At 38.7% G+C, this 20,225-nt stretch overlaps 1 protein-coding gene across 1 annotated transcript in view; it reads left to right on the top strand.

Annotated features, from left to right (window-relative positions):
- Positions 1–20,225, top strand: part of LOC149081638 (BMP-binding endothelial regulator protein-like) — a 132,890-nt gene that overhangs the window by 81,370 nt on the left and 31,295 nt on the right. The window contains exons 3-4 of the mRNA XM_089237051.1: positions 7,340–7,442; positions 9,578–9,660. Of these exons, the coding sequence (XP_089093177.1) occupies positions 7,340–7,442; positions 9,578–9,660 (186 nt within the window). The remainder of the gene's footprint in view (positions 1–7,339; positions 7,443–9,577; positions 9,661–20,225) is intronic.

The following is a 20,225-nucleotide window of genomic DNA, read 5'->3' as shown; positions in this document are numbered from 1 at the left end:
TTCCACGTGACCATCACCACAGGGAATAACACATTGCAGGCAAGTCACAAATCCAGCAACTGCAGAGAGGTAGCTGGTCCGGATGTATACATGACACCTCTTTGCGGATCGCATCTTTCAGTTCAGGCAGATTGGATGGATCGTATCGATACACCCGGGATTTCACCTATCCCCATAACCAGAAGTCTGCTGGTGTCAAATCTGAAGACCTTAGGAAGCCATGGGGACCCGCAACGTCTGCTAGTGATTGTCTTCCCGAACGTCTGTATCAGGAATGCCTTGACCAGAATAGCAGTGTGACTAGTTGCTCCATCTTGCATAAACGTGACGGTAGAAAGCGCATCTTTTTCACGCAAACATGGCATGGCATTCTCGCTCAGAAACGTAAAATAACGCTGCGTATTCACCGTAGCCGTTTTCCACCCATTTACTGGGCACTGCCATTTCCAAGAAGGGTCCTATGATGAACGAACCTGTAAACTCACACCATATTGTCACTTTTGGGAATGCATCCACATAAATCCTCCGAGAGATATCATGTATACATCCGGACCTGCCTCACTCTGCTGTTGCTGAATTTGTGGCTCGATTGCAGTTATTCCCTGTGGTGGTGGTCATGTGGAACACATAAACTGAAGAGCCAAAAAAACTGGTTCAGGCATGCGTATGCAAACAAATGTCTACGATGAAAATTGGATTTTCACGTATGGCCATTTCACGAGTGTACCGTGAATATCGGGAATCCGGTAAAAAATTAAATCTACGACATCGCTGCGGCCGGAAAAAGATCATGCAAGAACGGGACTGACGAGAATCATTAAACGTGACAGACGTGCAACCCTTCCGCAAATTGCTGCAGATTTCAATGCTGGGCCATCAACAAGTGTCAGCGTGCGAACCATTCAACGAAACATCATCGATATGGGCTTTCCGAGCCGAAGGCCCACTAGTGTACCCTTGATGACTACTACTACTACTACTTAACCGTACATGCACCTTGCTCTTCGGAATTTCTAACGAATTGGCACATGCCGGGATGTGTGCTTGGCCCTAACGTAATTTATGTTGTCAAGTTGCGCTTGTTTCGTGTTCATGCTGCCATCTGGCTTCCATTTTCTGAAGTAAGGATGGAAATGCTTGAATTTTCGTGTTTTGTGAGTATCGTGTTGTACCTGCTCTCTGCGGAGAGACTTTTTCAAATGGGAGATCGGCTCACATTCGTGCCTTGAAGCACGACACACAGCTTTACGCCTCGCCTGGGCCCGACAACACCGACGTTGGACTGTTGAGGACTGGAAACACGTTGCCTGGTCTGACGAGTCTCGGTTCCAATTGCTTCGAGCTGATGGACGTGTACGGGTATGGAGACAACCTCATGAATCCATGGACCCTACATGTCAACAGGGGACTGTTGAAGCTGGTGGAGGCTCTGTGATGGTATGGGACGTGTGCAGTTGGCGTGATATGGGACCCCTGATACGTCTAGATACGATACACGAGCTCCAAGGAAAGATTGAGAGATTCGGTGTCTCTGTAGTCAAGTGGTCTAGGGCGTTCACCCGGAAAGTGAAAGGACGTGGGTTCGATTACCCGTAGGGGCAGTTGAATTTTCTCTCTTTCCAGAATATATCTTCGAAACAACCAGTTGTTAAAAAAAACAAAAACCTTCGTATGGTAGCGGAGAGTGACGTCATCCTTGCATAGGACTCTGGTTTGCATTTTTTCAATGATTTGCTTTCGTGCAGTGCCCTCTATTGACAAAAAATTTGAAAAAAACAATTTTTCTTTCTGTACAAAAAAAATATCTGTTTATGTGAGAATAACTTTTTTCGCAAACCACATTCGAATACAATTTTTATGAATGTTTAAACTACTTACAAATTTATGAGACACCCTGTACATACACTGAAACATTCAGAATGGTATGGTCTTCTATATTTTGAAATATCTCTCGTCCAGTATTCAACTCGGAAAACCTGTGTGAATTTTGCAATGGGTAAATACATTCGAGAGACAGTAAAAAACAGAAGTGATGATGAAGCAAGTAGTGACCGATCGTTTAAAAGAAACAAGTGCTTGGTAAATATTTCCTACATTTTAAATAAAACACCATAAAAAGAAGAAGAAACCTATCAACTCAATCACTCGTTTTTGAGGAGAGAGAGAAAAAAAGAAACGGCTTTTGGCTTCCTAATGTGTGCAATAACGACCATTTAATACGAGTCAATATTTGTTCGCCGCATGTTTAAACATGTTTCGAGTGTTCTTTTGTGTATCTATCTCATCAGTTAGAATCTCGCCTTCATTGTTTTGACGTGTCCTTTCTCTGTCTTCCGTTTTTCTGCATTCTTCCTTGATGATGAAAGTAATAATAAAATGGATCATAACGTTTTCCCCGGAAAAACTGCCATGAAAAACGTTGTAAGAGGGAAAACGCTGTAAACGGGAAATCTCGATGAGTATAAGGCCGATATTAAGTGCTTTAGAACTTCTAAAAAGTTTTTGAACTTTTCTAAACTTTTAGTTTACAAGTAAGTTTATAAAATGTATTAAAAACTTGAAAAATGTGACCAATTCGCGTATCGGTTGCATTCGAGCGAATGTAACCAATAGGCGTATTGGTTGTTTTTTTCCTAAGTTTTGTAGAAGATCTTTTATTACACTTTTAAAGTGTAATCTCGGCCTTAGTAAAAGTTGGTACCCAGACAAAAGTCGCTCTGAGCGGGATCTACTGTAACGGCTATCTACGTCTTAAGAACAGTCGTTACGGTTTTAATTTGTTTCCATCAACGATTCTGTTAAGTGATGTTCTTATGATTGCACAGGATTCCCCCTAATCAGACGCTGGACTCAGAGCGAAAATAAGACGGGGTTCTCCATATATTTTTGAGCGCCCCTTAGCCCCAATATTATATGTTTTTGAGGCAGAGGGGGAAATCGTCTACCAAATATTCGAAAATTAGAACCTAATATAAAAGAAATAATTCCACAGTTGAAATAATTGATTAAAATAATAATAAAAATAATAATGAAATAATTCCTGAATTGGTGAAAGAAATATTTCCACAGTTGAAGAAAATGCATAATTAATGAAAGCAATGATTCCGGAATTAACGAAAGCTCATAATTAATGACAGAACTTATTCTAGAGTTGAGGAAAATTCAGAATTAATGAAAGGAATAACCAGAATTGGTGAAAGGTTGTGCACATTTGATGTATAGAAATACAGTGTATTAGACTTTAATAGAAAAGTGTGGCTTGTGTCACACGTCATTCTTGTCGATACGACTCATCGTGGAAAAATCTCGATTCGAATTAATTCCTACTACCGAAGTTGAGTTACTAGAGCAAAATCTTCTACGATGTAGGCCACAGATATATCAAGACATCAACCTCTTGAGAAAAGCAGTTCCTTTCTTTACTTCTGGAACCAAATGTACGTAAGACAAAGGTCAGTTATGCAGCTTGCCTAATGTGCGAAAAAAAGAAAGAAAGAAAATTGTAACGAGGAGTAAAAACTCGAAGATGTAAGAAACGTTATGAATGAGGAGGGGCCAAGGCAAGAAATATCTTAAGTGCTTTTGCGTCATTAAGGGTTTTTTCTTGAGCTCAAATAGAGCCCTTTGTGCGAATCTTTACTTCGAAGGTTTTCCTTTTGCATTGCATTTCTTTTCTCCTGCTTCTCGTTTCACTGAGTTTCAACCGCAGCCAAGAATAATATGAAAATCGTTCTTATTCATAGCAGTTGTTACACCTGCTACCGCAATGAGCAGTCACTTGTCGGGGATCGTCATTTCCAGTCATCTTGAAATCCTGGAGGAAAAAATCCATGCAACCACAATGCAACCAAACTCTGTTATAACGACATTACATATTTTGTCGTTCCACCCGAGGTTGACGTTTAAGACCATTTTAAGTGTGGAAAATCATATAATCGAAAGCAATCAAATAAATGCAGGGTCCCAACTAGAAAAGAAAATTTACTCTGTCACCAATATCCATTTCAACGCCGCTCTGTGGTCGCGTGGGAATCGTGCTGGACTCCCATCGTAAGGATCCCGGTTCGAACCCGGATGGAGTTGGTTTTCCATGGTTTCTTAATTTCGAAGCGTTAATGTGAACCGGCCTCCCATTTGAAAAATTCTCCTCGCAGACAGCATGCAGACCTTTAATGTAGTGTTGCATAACATGAAAGATTCACGCATTTACTATACTTACTTCAAAATATGGAAGCCAGATGGCAGCACCAGCAAGAACACGAAACAATCCCAATTCTGGCAACATAAATACGTTAAGACCATGATTATACGTACACTCACGCAACACGTTACGACATGTAATTATTCCATTAGAAACTCCGTAGAGGAACGTGTATAAGAGGTATATGTACATTTAAGTCGTAATATTCATTTTGGCTCTCTCTTTCCCGTAATCTCGAATGGAAAAGTGTGAACTCGGCGCCCTTCCTTGTCCAGCGATAGGCACCAGACTTTTCTGCCCTCCCTAGTTGCAACACATGGTACAGAAATTTGTTATGTCATTATGATTAGAGTTAACATATTTTTTAGTGAGAATACGGGAAATAATAATCTCTCACAACATGACATCGCCAATTCTCACCAAAAAATTTCACTATTTTTTTTTTCCAAAACAAATGACCAAATAAAAATAAGATAAAATTTGTTCTTGTCATGTTAGAAATAAAATAGATAGAAGAACAATGTTGTGTGAAAAAAAACGTAAAACAGTAGAAGGTCATCAAAACGGAAACAAAATCGTCAAGAAAGTATTGTTATATCCGAGGTCACTGCGTTTTCATCGACGTTGTAATTAAGGATCATCCACCTCATTATTTATGACAATCACTCGGGATCCGGACGACCAATTGCTGACGTTATAGCCGAGATGTTGTTACTACCGAGTCTGACTGTAATTTACTGTACTTTGCGGAACGAAAACCATACTATACGACAGGGCCAACTCTTTTCGGATCTGCCGGGTCTAGTATTATCCGAAAAAATAATTTTGACGAGTAATTTCACTCCTCTCCAAAATTTTGAGCAATAATTTTATAAAAAGAGGGGAATATATTTTTTTGTATGTGAAAAGCACAAGAAACAACTCTGTCGAAAAAAAAAAATTACCTAAAATTTGAAGGAGTACTTTCACTCCTTAACGAAATTTGAAGTAAAACGGAATTTCAATGCGTGAATCACACATCTACATGCTTTTTGGCGAACACTGGTCGGGTCTGTATAGTAGCCTTTATTTTTCTAATTTTTTCATCCGTGAGTGACAAAAACAACACTCATACATAGCAATTTGGCTGAAGGGATGTGACGAAATGATTAAAAAAAATTAATTTTGAAATGAGTGGAATTCCCGACTCATTCCATTTGATGTCGATGAGGAATCCTCTGAAATGAGATCTTCGACCTTCTTGACGACACACAAAGTGGTCGACCTCAATGGAAAAAAGGCGTGCTTTCATTTTCTTTTTAGCATCCATTCTATTTCTTCGCGGATATATATATATAATAGGAAAGACGAATGTGTGTAATATAAGAAGGTACAAGATGATGCAAAAATTGTTTTTTTTTTCCTCTCCCTCATCTATTTCATTTTTTTTTCCCCAAAAGTATGATCGTCATCCACATTCAACCGCCAGCTGACGATGAATAAAGAAATCATCGTCACAAGAATCCCTCGTCATCGCTAATCCTGAATCAAAAAGGATTAATTACTACTGCGTTCTTCCTCTTGGATGACGTAATATATTAACGAGTCACGGAATTGAGAAAAGAAAATTTTTGTCATCCGTCCAGGAAAAAATTCAAAACATGGCTGAAAACTCCGAACGAGTCAATTACCCCACCAAAGAGTCTTTTTCCAGTGCACGCTGCTTAATGTGATGACATCGGGACTACGGGTTTCTGATAACAATAACCGGTTGATAATTATATCATATTAAGAATGATGACCATATGACCGATTCCGTCGAACAAGACACTTGGATACTGGACAACTCTGTTTTTCTTTCCAACATAACAGATTTTTAAAATGTTAAATTGGGGAATTTTTTAATTGTTCTGAAACAGGAATCTAAAACAGGATCCTCTCCCCTTTAAGCTCCCCTTTAAGAATCATTTTTTCTATTCAGAATGGAACTGTCTAATATGCATTATACGAATTACGATAATTTTTATAATGTACGGTATACGTTCCGTAAATCCCCTTGCTAAAGTCTTCCGGCAATTCAAGTAAATAAACTTAATTTGATTTGATCATACACTCTCGATACATCGCTTAGTTTTGTTTCAATGAAATTTTAAGAAATAGGTGAACGCTTAACCTTTACTCTGTGATACTGTGAGATAACTGAGAAATAATCCTTAATAATGATTAAGGAATCCGTTTATTGCAGTCTTTCGCAGATGAGAAAATAAACGACTTCAGTAATAAACTTCTCGTATAGTATTTGATTACATCTGTGTTTTCAGTTTTTCAAACTTAAAGGGTCTTGGAAAAGTCAACCTCGATTGTAACGTGATAAGTTTTAATGTTGTAGAGAGAGAGAGAGTATTTATTTATTTCCAAACAATAAATAAATGAAACAAAATTAATAAATCTATTGTTTGTCGGATAATTTTTTTTTTGATAATTTCGGAGATTTCTTGAGCTTTAACAAAGTTTTAAATCATCCTATCGTGTAGGTTGAGTTCTGTTTGGTTCAGTCAAAGTAGATTTGTTTTTAGTAGTTTTTCCCCACAAAAGAGCAGGTTGTTTACGTGCTTTCTACATAATTCATATCATTGAAATCCTAATCACGTACGGAAAACAAGTGTATCGAAATCATTCAATTAATCGAACATTCATTCGATTCGTAAAGCAAAAACCAGCTGAATGTCAATGGAATCAGTCTATAATTGCTGTTGATCCAGCTTTATTTTCACTCGGGTTTCTCTTTTGAAAAATTAAAATCAGAAGCAATTAAATCAACGGTCGAAGATGATCAAAATTGATTATTTCCATGATTACACATCCCTTGATGTGGTTTTTGTATCTTTACGATTATTCATAAAATGACTTCGGTTATTTTTTTAATTTTTCTATTACAAATGCGAAAAAAAAAAACCAATTTAAATGTGATGAGGGAAGAAGAGAAAGAAAAGATACATTTAAAGAGAGAGAGAGAGTCTCCTGAAGGCATGTAATAATCAAGCCCTTACGCGTGCCACCTGATGAATGATTATAGAGTTCTTCTTGTTCCTTTTCCTTGCTGTTTTTTTTGTTTTTGTTTTATTCTGATAATATTTTGGTTTTTTTTTCTTCCATAAGAATAAAGAAGTTGTGTGCCACAAAGAAGTTTGCCCTCGGAGCAAGTCTTGTTACTTCCTCTTGTACGGCCAAGAGAAAAAATCATGTTGCGAAGCTTGCAAAGGTAAGTACGTATTCGTGAATACATCCATATAACATGGCGGAGAAGAGAGAGAGAGAGACTCTGTATCAATCAGTAGTTGAATGTAAGATGAAGAATCTGGGGAAAAAAATAAAATAGGGGAAATTACGCAGAAAGAAAAATAAGAAAATTAATAAATAAATAAAAAAGAGAAATGCTTATAATAAGAGAAGAAAAAATTTGATGTTACTTAGACCAATGACCTTGCAATGGTCAGTCATTCTTCTCTCTCTCTCCCCTTCTTCTTTTTTGCTTTAGTTGCTTTAACAACACGAGTAGATATCATTCGATTTATAGCTACACGAACACGCGTTCCACTTCTTTACTGATGTAATATCACTATCATAAATAGGGAGAGAGAGATACCCTTGTCTATGTATGTACATGATCTACTAATTCTGTACAGAATCATCGTGATCGGAGTAGCCCCGATTCAGGGTCTTCCACATGCTGAGTATAACGTGTTGCACTTAACTTTGAGAATGAGTTTTTGTTGTTAGAAAAACGGCCGATACGATATCCAGAGGTTTCAAACGGAAGAGCTCTCGCTGAACCCTTGATGGTGGTGGTGATGAGACACTTCCACGGAATCGCTGATCATTATGAAACTGTTCCGTGGAACCCTTGATAGTTATGAGGCTGTTGTATGGAACCCAAGCAATCTGTGTGATTATTTGATCATTTTTGTCGTACCACGGTCATTTTCTACACATGAGGGCTAATAAGATCGGGACCTCAATTTATTGCCAATTCCGAACGGCAGCGTTCGACATTTTTGCTTTTTTATATACTCACCGAGATTTTGGTGCGCTTACCCTTCGGTGTGGGACTCCCTGCGGAAGCAATCGTTTTCTGTGGTCACCATGTTATCGCCGTTTCTGTTATACCCGCGCGTCAGTAAAGTTTTTGACAAGAACGAATCGAGTATCGATCTCGCGATTCCTCTAAATATCCTTTGGGACTTTAGACTTTAGGCGAGTATCTTGTCAACCTGAGCTACCGCACGCAAACAAATTTGCGAATATTTCTCTAATATGCAAGTGCTTCGTGTAGTTCACGTATAAGTTCTGTGATTCAAGAATCCTCACTCCTACCGGATAAGAAGATTCCGAAAAATCAATCTTTCTTACGACTAAGTTCCAAATGTGAAACAGAAAATAACCTCTATTATAGCTTATCCGTCACACGGAATAAGAAATATCTTCTGGTTAAAAAATTCAGTGTAAAATGACTTGAAATTATTTAACAAAAGTTTAAACAAATCATTTGAACTTGAATTGACCAGAGTGCAAAAAAAGACTCAAATAATAAAGAAAGCATATAATTCTCTGGAGGCTGCCAAATTGCTGCTGATTGGACAATGAAAGCACCCATATGTTATCTTGGGAGTGTAGTTATCAAAATTTTCAATGCGTTCACCAACAGAGAAATCGTCACTCACAAAGGGCCCCATGTTGCTAGCTTTTGCGTTTTTTGGATAGCTTATACGTCCTGCTATGAAGCCAAATTCACAGGGAGTCTTTCTATAATAGTAAGGGGCCGTTATAGCAATATAAAGTACCGTTTTTTCCTCATATTACACCTCGACATAGGACCGCAAAGAGCAAAATTCAAAATAAAAAGCAATTTTTGTGAGTATCAGTATAACAAGGTGTTTCTTTTTTTAAACCTTTTCCTGATTCCGGGATTTTGAATCACGTTTGATTCCCCGGAACCCCCCAAAAAAACTCTCCGCAGAACGCTAATTGGAAATCTATGCGATATACAATCAAGACGAGAAAATAGGGATATGTTTCGAATTTTTTTATACTAATCGAATTTAATTTTAACCGACAACGCGGTGGTTTGTTTGATTACAAACCAGAATATGAAATTACTAATACTGTATTCAATTCACGTAATGAAAGTTCACGATCAACGTTCACATTTGGTTCGAGTCCATGACTCAGACCGGCATTTGAATATGCTGTTCATTTAAATAATAATAATAACTTATAATATGTCATATTAGAGATGAATGGTTTATCATCATCAAATTAATTCATACATTCCTCCATTTGATGTCAAAGCATAATAAGTAATACGTATGTATTTTTTGTCTTTCTCCTGACGCTCAGGTTGTTCATACAAAGGCAGTATATACCAAAATGGAGATGAATGGACGGATCCAGATGACCCGTGTGTCCAGCTGACTTGTGAGGTAAGAACTCGATCTCTTACACAATCGTACGGAAGCGGGTCTATAAGAGAATTCTGGCTGTCATTCTCAGAGCGGACGTGTTCAAGTGGTCGTAGTCGTGTTTTGAGTGGACAGACAGCAATGATCTTGTTACTGCTTGATCTTGGACAGCAATTTATGTTTTGAAGTGGTTCTTTTATGAGTGAAAATAGAAACTAAACTATTCTGTGGAGGAGCGCAGATGAACCACCAATGGGTAAGGGAGCCGCTGGTGGTAGATGTATAGACGGCGGTCACATTTGAACAAATTCAACCAAGATTAAAAACTGTTGAATATTACAGATGGGCACTAGTTGTTGGTCAGATATATACCCAATCAACAAAATTAAATATTCAGTGCATTTGATTCTGTTGACGTTAGATGTGAATTCCCGTCCTTAAGATCAGTGAAATAACAGCAGATACTTACATAACCGTACACGCAACTCGTATACACTCCTCTGCGAAATTTCTAACCAATCGGTATATGATGGAATGCGTGTTCTGAGTATATGTGTGCCCCCCCCCCTAACGTATTTATCTTGTCAGTATCGGTGCTTGTTTCGTGTTCTTGTGCTATGCTGCCATCCATATTTTAAAGTGAAGATGGTAAATACTTGAATTCTCATGCTATGTAAGTACAGTATAATGTTGAATGTCTACCTGCTCTCTGCGGAGACACTTTCTCAGATAGGATATTTACTGTCGTTCACGCTTCGAAGTTAGAAAACCACAAAACACTAACTTCGCCCGACCTCCACTGTACGACCAATGGAGGGTTCGGACCTGGTTCCTCACGATGAGAGTCCAGCACGATGCCCACACGACAACACACTGGCACCAATATCCGACCTATCAAGAGTAACGCGAGCATGTAGACAGTAATTATGTATTGTGGCGCAAGGACCAATCAAGTCAAACTGCGCCAAAACAAATGACCAATTAAAAATAATTGTGTACATCCGCGTGTCTTTATCTTTAGCTCCGAATTAAATAATGAAACAGCTGGATTTAAATCTGTTCTGGAATTCGACAGCATCAAACCGAAGAATGGGATTTTTTAGAGCGACGTTTCTTTTCATATTATTGACATTAGAGGCATTATTCGGCATTCCAATTTCTCGCATTAACACAAATCCCGTTTTTTGCACTTTTTTTTCGATTTCCTATCATTATTACCGCCATTTCCGGTTTGCCGAGAGGAAATGGCGTAGGCATTCTAAGAAATGCCTATCGTTCAGCGCCATGTTTTCTCGAGACCGTTAGTTCTTTTACCCCTAATTAAGACGAAATGTCATCGAATCTTTATTCTAAAAATCAAGTTTTTTGTCCTTAAAAGGGCAAAGGTTTCTAAAGAAAGAAACAAAGCCCAAACAACTAAATCTCTCTGCCGTTTTACGGGAAGATACAGTCAAACTCGATAATAACAACCTCGGATGTAACGTTAATAATTTGTGGTCTGAAATGATTCCCATTCAAAGAATAATTTTTGATTAACCTTGTTTATAACATCGATGAAAAACAAACTGCCTCGGATAGAACGACACATTTTTCGTCGTTTTTGCGTCTGTTTTTGTTGTATTTACCCCCCCCCCACCCCAAGAAATTCCTAATAGAATTAGAGCTTATCGCATCAGGCAATGGGGGGAAATAATAGAGTTGAAGGTCTGGGAGGGGGGAACAATATGAATGTCTAGGGGGAGGGGGCTAGATAATGATTACGTCAAAAAAAGTGTACACATATACATTGGGTAGCCGGTACACATTTTTTATATTAGGGCAATGCCTCCCCCGTATCTCCACCCATGGGCAATGTTTGTGTGTTGTTTATACCTTTCGTCAAAAAAAGATTTATTATATACACGTTTATAATGCGGGACATTCCCATATTTCTCGGTAATTTTGTTCTTCCCAATTTTTGTATTTCATAAAAAAAAATTTCCGTTTTCTCACTTTGATTCATAATCTTCACTAGAACCTAGGTACGAATGGCATTTCACTAACTTATAAATTGCGTTATAGTGAATGGGACTACAAATGAATAAATATATATAGATGATAAACAAATATATTTTCTATCCCAATATTTTTCTAAAACTTTTATTCCAATTAATTATATACATTTCGAATCACTGCAAACTTGCTGTAGCATTGCATTCCTCGCCAAGGGCTCTCTGTATTTGGCAACATTTTTGTCGAGATCGCAGTGCTCCGCATTCATGATCTCGAGTTAACGCCTTTTTTTCTCCCTAAAATGTGTCATTCTAATCATAATGAAGCAACAATTTCATGCTGCACAGCGTCTGCTTTTAGTCAAAAAAAAACCCCTGGAAACGTCTACCTCAGTTATCAGGACAAAATTTTGAGGAATCTTTTATGTCGTTATAACCGAGTTTGACTATTCTTTTATGAGCTTGAAGACTTTTTTTTTTACTTGGACTCTGTGGACAAACGCGTATACTAAGTATTGCATCATCCGAAAAGTCACCACAATATATAGACACCGAGGAGTAGTAAGATTGCGTTTACAGTGAGTGCGGTCCTTGTATACAGGCCTTGGCCGACGCAGCAGAGGTGAAAGAAGTATCATACCCTCAGCTGACCTCTCTCGGGTGAGACAAAATTATCCCGTAAGGCCTCAATATGTTGGGTCAGGGGGTACAGCTCGGTAAAAAATTCGATTCTTCTTGATTACATGTGGCACGAATACCTAATACTATGTCAGAATGTAACCCAATACATTTGGCCAATTACTCCCCCCCCCCCCCGCGCTCAGAGTTCATAATGAATAGTTTATATTGTGAGCACATAGCTTAGTGTAATTCAGAGGTGGACGACATGAAGAAAACATTGGTGGGAGAGGATTGAAGGTTCCCGTATAATTGAAGGTTCCCGTTCGGGAATAAGGAAAGTAAAGATTTCGTAACCTGAGAATTTAATTTAATTTTTAAAATTGTTGACGTGGTGGCAAACCAGCACCTCCTAGAGATAGAAAGGCCTCTGCACTGTTTGCTATAAACGTCATTCGGACTACCTAGCAAGTTTGCCACATTCTGAAACACAGCATCCTATTTCGTTTCGTCGTATTTTGGCGTGGAATCTCCCTAATTGACTCACAAATACCGCATAGTGATTGGATGATGTGCGGCATAGAAATTGCCAATTCTGAGCCCGATCATTTCTTTTTCCCCCACAACGATGATACTGGCAAGAGCAGGGAATTTTTTTCCCTTGAATATTCTGAGGGAAAATTGACTACTTAATGACGTCACAAGCAGACTGCGGTGGCCTTCTACCTCTAGGTGGTGCTGGGCAAACCCCGCTAAATTTGAACATCTTCACAATGAAGTCGACACTTTCAAAACATTGATTTCTAGAAAGAATCATCCTACATTTGTCCCTCAAAGGGTGCGGTGTACACGTCATTGAAGTTGGTTTTCTGCGGTTAACCAATTTCAAGTTACGAATAGATGCCGGCTGCCATTTGAAAAAAACAAGGCAGATCTTCAACACAATACTTGCATAAAATGAAAATTCAAGCATTTAAAAACTTCGCTTCAAAGTACGGAAGGCAGATGGTAGCACGAGTCAAAGCACGGAACAAACGTGACTCTGACAACATGAGTGTGCGTTAGAGGCCCTCATACACTCAGAACAGACGTTCCGGCACATACCGATTCTTTAGGAATTCCTCAGAGAAATGTGTACGAGGTGCATGTACGGCAAAGGTATTCAATCGTCAGGAGTGTGAGGGCCACTTCGTTGATTAGAAAACGTGTCGTGGTCCACTTAATTTAGTGATCTGGAAATGTGTCGCAGTGATCTGTAAATACCGCAGTGGTCATAGTGACTGCCTAGCGTCGCGAGGTCCCGGGTTCGAACACACAGTGGTGGTCGGCAGAAGTTGGTTTTCTGTTGTTCCCAACTTCAAGGCGCGAATGTAAGCCGATCTCCCGTTTAAAAAGTCTCGCCACAGATAGCAACAGACGTGTAAACAGTACAAATGTAATTCAATCATAACACATCACTCACTTCACTTCTGAAATATAGATAGCAACACCGATAAATCAAACACAACACTACATATGCACTCAGACTGTTAGCTACACACGCAGTTACACTTCCGGCACAACTCACTAGGCAGTAAATCGCCCATAGATGATAATAGACCTGAGTTGTGCTCTGTTTGAAAGAAAGAAAGAGTGATCTATGTATAAATACACCTAGAGTCATTCAAGTGCAGGGACGCCGGAAGTGAAAAATGTTTGGTATTGCTCGAGTAATGAACGTAATGTTCACTTGGATATGTATGAAGTCCGTCCGTCACACATTCAATAAAAATTTCCCGTTTTTGATAAATCTCCCATCGCCCGAACTGATGAGGAGGGGAATGAGCTATATTTGAATGATGATTGGTGTTGCTGAGCAACGCCATTCAAATGATTGGTTTTGCTTCAGCAACATGAGCATATATGTTCCGGCGTCCCTGGGAAATGGGAATGTACCGCTGGTCCACTTAAATGCTCTGGAACTGTGCTGTGGTGATCTGCATGCCATGGCCCATGGGTCATTTACATGATCTGGAACTGTTGCAAGTGTCACTTAAGTTATCTTTAAATATATATATTCTGCGGGTCACTTAATAATTTTTTCATTATTTATTTATCTTAAAATAACGTGATCCTCACGTATTCCCAAGGGGACCAGCACGATTCGTCCAGGGAATTTGTTAAAAGTTAGTACACATCTATATTCCAACCGGGATTCGAACCAAGGTCTGCACAGTGAGAGACTTTGACCTTTGAAGACCGGACACACCCCACTTCCGATCTCAGAGAGATATGGAAGCGTTTTCCCGAAGGATGGGCTCAGACGAAGGCAACAAAAAATAAAATACATATAAAACAATCGTCAATCTGAAAACCACACACACACACACACACTATGCGCAATCAAAACTATAAACGAGATTATAAGATAGGCATATGGCATATAGTCCATCCCATATTTAGCAACCGTTAATTAATCTAATGATTGTCAATAATGAATATAAAATTTCGACTCGCAGTGGATCAGCCAATGTTTCCATGTTTTTACATTATCCAGCTTCCACGTCAGTTCGATTGTCGGCAGTTAGAGGATAGCTTTCGTTACTCGACTCCCAGACGGCAATGATCTGGGAATGTGTCACGGGTCGCTTAATCACTTCACGTATAAGGTTTTGGCAAGAAATTTGGATTTTTCTCTATTTGACGAATCGGTGATAAACATGGTAACCTTGTGCTAACCTAATCACGCGTTAGGGAAATAAAATAGGGGCAAATGTATATAAAAGGAAAAAGTATAATAGATAAGAGAGAAGAGTCTTTTTCACCCTCACTGTACGTGTTCTCTGTCGCTCGTACATGTATAGTAGAAAGCTACATCATACGTATGGGGGGAAAATTATTAACCGGAGTATATAGAAATAAAGGAAGTAAGAGATATAACTTCCGTAGAGATAGGGTTACTATAAAGCTTCACGATGGTGAAGAGAGAGAGATGAAATAAAACACAGAGAGAGAGAGAGAACTTGTTTGAATTTATTCATTTGGTGTTTGGACTTAATATTACGCCCGTGACCGTAAAGAGGTTCAGTGATCTTTAGATGTGCCAGGGATCGCTCAAGTGCCCTGGAACTGCGCCACGGTGATCTGTAAATCTCACTTAAGGATCTGGAAATATGTCACCTGATTCATTTTTGCAGGTTTTAGGTAACAGGCCACATCAGATGACTGGCTCCGAGGGCAACATTTGGCCCACGGGCCATATGTTGAGCATGTATAACGTCCGATTAAGAAGAATAAGAAGTGTACGTGTCATTATCAGCACACGCGAAAGGAAGAGACAAAGAAAGGAAAAGAAAGACTAAAAACATTGATAAAAATATGGCGGCCAAAAGTATGATGAGACTAGACTGCGTGGCGCGGTTACGGATACGATTTTTTTATTTCATGCGGAAAGAGAATCTCAAGGAGGAAGTTTGGGTTTAGGAAGAACAAGAAAATTGCTACTGGGTTATAATTAAGCTTAATTCGGGTTCCATTTTTTCTACTTGTTTTTCTTTATATATTATATTCTTGTTGTTTTTTTTTTTCCTTTGTGAAGAAGAAAAATTCATCGAAATGTTGTCGTTCTTTCTCGAGTCCACGGTCAACGTTCAACGATCGAAGTGAAACAAAAAGAAAACAAATGATTGAAATCTCTTTGACAGCCAATAACTCGATTATTATTTCTCAATGTCCTCGTTCTAAGTTGAGCTTTCACGACACACACACAACGAAAATATAGGTCATCAAATTAATTAAAAAAATAACACCGCTCCTTTTTTTTTAACCATCATTTATTTTCAATTAGAAAACGGCATTTCTGTGTCGCGTTAATGACTTTCTGTGTGTTTGTGGACAAGAAAGTTAAGTCCGAGGGAATTTTCTTTCTCGTTCAGTTTCCGATAGATGGCTTAAAGGCGTTAAACAGGTGCGACGTCGTAATGGATATAGCGCGACAAGAATCGATAGGTAATACAAGACGAAAATTGGGATGCGTATACTTTGAGCTATATAGGCTGGATACTTTTACGGAGAGGACGGAAGTGGGAAGCACAAGGTTGGTTCAGAAGTGTCGACGTTTCCTACGCTGTGGGTTTGGGATATTTCTAGCAAAACAGTAATTCGATATGCAACTATATACGAAGGTTATTAACCCGCAAGGACTTGACCGAATCCTACTATCGGCCTCACTGAACCAAAGATATCGGGAAAGGACATGGTTGAGCGTGGCCGGATAACACGACCACTAGCGACCATGATGAGGACTAGTGTGAACTAGAGTGTACTGCAAACATGCTCAGCCCATGGCCCGCGTGTCAAATGTTGCTCTCGAAGTCATCGTATGTGGCCCGCGACCTCAATCCTAATTTTGGAAAAACGAACAGAATCATTGTTCAAAAAGTATTTTTTTATCAAACAGTTATTGTATCCCATATTACGCCCTTTTGCTACCAATGCCAACGAGCCTAAGGTCAAAATGATATCATATTAAATTCCAACTTGCATAGCTCCGGTGTGAGAATATCATCCTGGTTTTTTCGATTTTGAGCCACGACCAATAAACAAAACAGATCGCTCAAGTCACTCGCGGTGCATTCACTGATTATTGAAGTGGCCCGCACTCTTCGAAAGGTTAAGCACCCTTGATATATAATGAATGACTGAACCATCTTCGGAGTGAGAGATTACGTACTCCAGATAGTTGTTGGTTGTATATGATAATTGCTTGTGGAATATTTTGATGCTGTTTTTTAAGAGAAATTTTTATTCATGTACATCCGCTTGGATTACTCCGATGGAAGCGTCTAAGGTCACCGTGAATGACAATTTCGCGTGACCTTCTAGCTGGAGGCTGTTTAAGGCCGGCATTAAACTATAAAAGTTTTGTAAAAGCTCTTTAATAAATCTTGAAAAATACAACATACAGAATAAACGTATCGGAAGCACTCGAGAAAATACAACCGATACGCTTATTAGTTGCATTTCTTAAGTTTTATAAAGTAATTTTTATAAAACTTTTATAAACTTTGAGAAACGTTAATATTTCTCAAAGGCCGGGATTACACTATAAAAGTTTTGTGAAAGTTCTTTTATAAAACTTGAAAAATGCAACCAATAAGCGTATCAGTTACATTCGAGCGAATGTAACCAGTATACCTATTGGCTGTTTCTTTTTCAAGTTTTGTGAAAGATCTTTTGTAAAACTTTTATAGTGTAATATCAGCTTTAGAGAGCTACGGTGTAACTTTCTGTCGCGGTCATTCCTTTCACCACATAGCAGATTAGAACAGGCGCTCGTTTACAGAACCAATCCATAGCAATGTGAAAAAATTGGTTCCAAGTTTGCCAAACATTTTTTTTTGTTCCATCGCCCCATTCTTCAGAATTTTTTTCTCAACTCAATTTTTTTCGACTCAAGCTAACCCGTAGGATCCTATGTAGCTTCTATCGCCCCCCTGGACCATTCCATCGCCCACTTTAGAAACACGGGTCTAATGCGTCAACGATTTGACGGTCCATTTTCGGGATACCAGCTCCCCATATTACCCAAAAGCTTCATTGAAAAAGAAGAAACGGGTAATTTGAGAGCAATACGGACTGTCCGTTGCAATAATATCGAGAACGTTGTTTCAGCCTATACGAAACTCTCTGACTAAACAAGGTCGAACGTTCGGTGTCAATTAAGAAATCCGTTTCAAAACATTTTCCAATTGCAAAATTATTATCACCATAATTACCTTCGAGGAACCTTACTCGAATCCAATCGGGGCCTTCCAATCTATTCGTTAGATCGAATTAATAACAATCACTAACACTACTATTGCTATGGAAATTTCAAATTTCTCGATAAAGCGACCTTTACCAAGGCCGTGGGAGAGATTATGGACAACTTTAATTACATGTTATCCCCTTCATGTCAAAGAAAAAAACATGAACACATGATGATAAATGAATTATGCAAGTTTTGACAGCCTGTCTAAATATTTTTACGCGTTTATCTCGTTAAGGACGTTAACGTAATTTCCACCACCAACACCACCTTTTTCCCTCCCCCATCTTGTTTTTATTTTTCGAACTGGTTATTAAAACGATTTTCGGGACCCGCCTCACAAATTAGGATCTCTTATCGGAGGCAAAATACAACTATATAGCCCTAACTCCATTATTCTTTAAACGTGTTTCCGGCTCGAAACTCGACGACTAATGACCGACGCCGATCACGTGACCACGCAGCCCTCTGACAAGTAGTCACGGGATGATGATGATGATGATTGGAGCAAAACACATTTGCATGATAATGGCGAGAAATCATTTTCACTCTGCCATAATGAAGATAAAGGTTACGCAAATTTACTTTTATGCTATGCAGTGGCGCTAGACCAGAGGGTGCACTGTATATAGTAGCACGGGCTCAAGCTACTACTATTAATCAAGAAATCAAAATTTCCTACGTAAAGCTCAAGACGAGCACACTCACAGGTCTAAGACCGGGATAAAACCATAAAAGTTTGATAAAAGATCTTTTACAAAACTTGAAAAAAGCAACCAATAAGCCTTTTGATTACATTGGACTTGGATGTAACCAATACGCTTATTGGTTGCATTTTTCAAGTTTTATGAAATTACTTTCATCAAACTTTTATAATGCAATCCTGGCCTCTAAAGCAGTGTTCAATCTTTCCATACTTACGGACCGGTGAAATTAAGTCAACAATTTCGCGGACCGGCATAAATGGGAGAAATGATTTCCAAACCCGAGAAAAAAAAATTTCGATAGGGGAAAAATTTTTCAACCTTTTCCAACTTGTCATTCGTTTCAGAAACGAAGTTCAGCTGGAACAGGTGCTGCCATCTATCAAATAAAAACAAACCAATCCGTTATAATTCCGGGATTAAAATAGATTGTTGGTTCAAAACCAGCATCAAAATGAACAATAGATGGCACACCGATGTAAATTTTACGTCGTAATACCGGTTGATATGTTTTTATGTTTGTCGCAGAACTGTAACCCTATTGTTTCGTTATTGTTTATGTATTATTAAATAAAAAATATATATTTTATACGTTTGGGTGTGCCGAATATAAATACAATAAGACTAACGGGGGATAGGTTGTTTCGTTTTTTGCATTTTTTTTTTTTTAATTTCTTGTATACAGCAGAAGTTATTTTAAGTATAACAGTATAATGCGCTCTATCATTTTACACAGGTACAAAAAAAGCGTTGGACTTCGGCTGCCATCTATCAAATAAATACGAAATTACTCTTACAATTCTGAAAATAAAACTGGCTGTTTGTTTGAAACCGTTGCAGCGTCAAAATGAACAACGTACATAGTCTGTCCAGTGGGAAAAGTGACTGATAAGAAATAAAATAAAAGACAATGTTTATTTTTTTTTTACTTACTCTAGCTTTTATTCATAATAGACTCCTTGTGAGTCAATACAGCACTGGAAGCCGTTGTAAACAATTTTTGAAGCACTCCTGAAACTCATTCTTTGGAATTGTCTCGAGAATCGCGGTCGTAGCCTTCTGGATGTGTCTAAAATCGTGTGTCGAAACGCTTTCCTTTCATTGCCAATTTTAGTTTTGGAAATAGCCAGAAGTCGCACGGAGCTAAATCAGGCGAATACGGTGGATGTTCCAGCACCACAATCCCTTTTTTTGGCCAAAACAGCGCGCACAATGTTGCATTTGTGGGCCGGTGCATTGTCAAGCAAAAACGACCATGTCCCTTGTTCCTGATATTCGGGTCGAACTCGAACAATTCACTGACTAATAGTCATTAGAGACTTCATTTTTTGAATATGTTTACATTGGATGAACGCGGGTGTCGAGGAGATATGATCGAAGTGTTCAAAATTTTCAATGGGATGGATGGGATGGACCATGAACTTTTAGTACACCGCCAATCGACTGCTTTTACAAGGGGGCACCAGTATCGATTGGTGACGGACA

The sequence above is a fragment of the Pholcus phalangioides genome, unplaced genomic scaffold (genome assembly GCF_987345545.1).
Source record: "Pholcus phalangioides strain wild (caught in Gottingen) unplaced genomic scaffold, Ppha-v1.0 ptg000009l_1, whole genome shotgun sequence".
Classification (NCBI taxonomy): domain Eukaryota; kingdom Metazoa; phylum Arthropoda; class Arachnida; order Araneae; family Pholcidae; genus Pholcus; species Pholcus phalangioides.
Note: the sequence above shows the minus strand (reverse complement) of the source record. Positions and strands in the feature narration are given on the sequence as shown.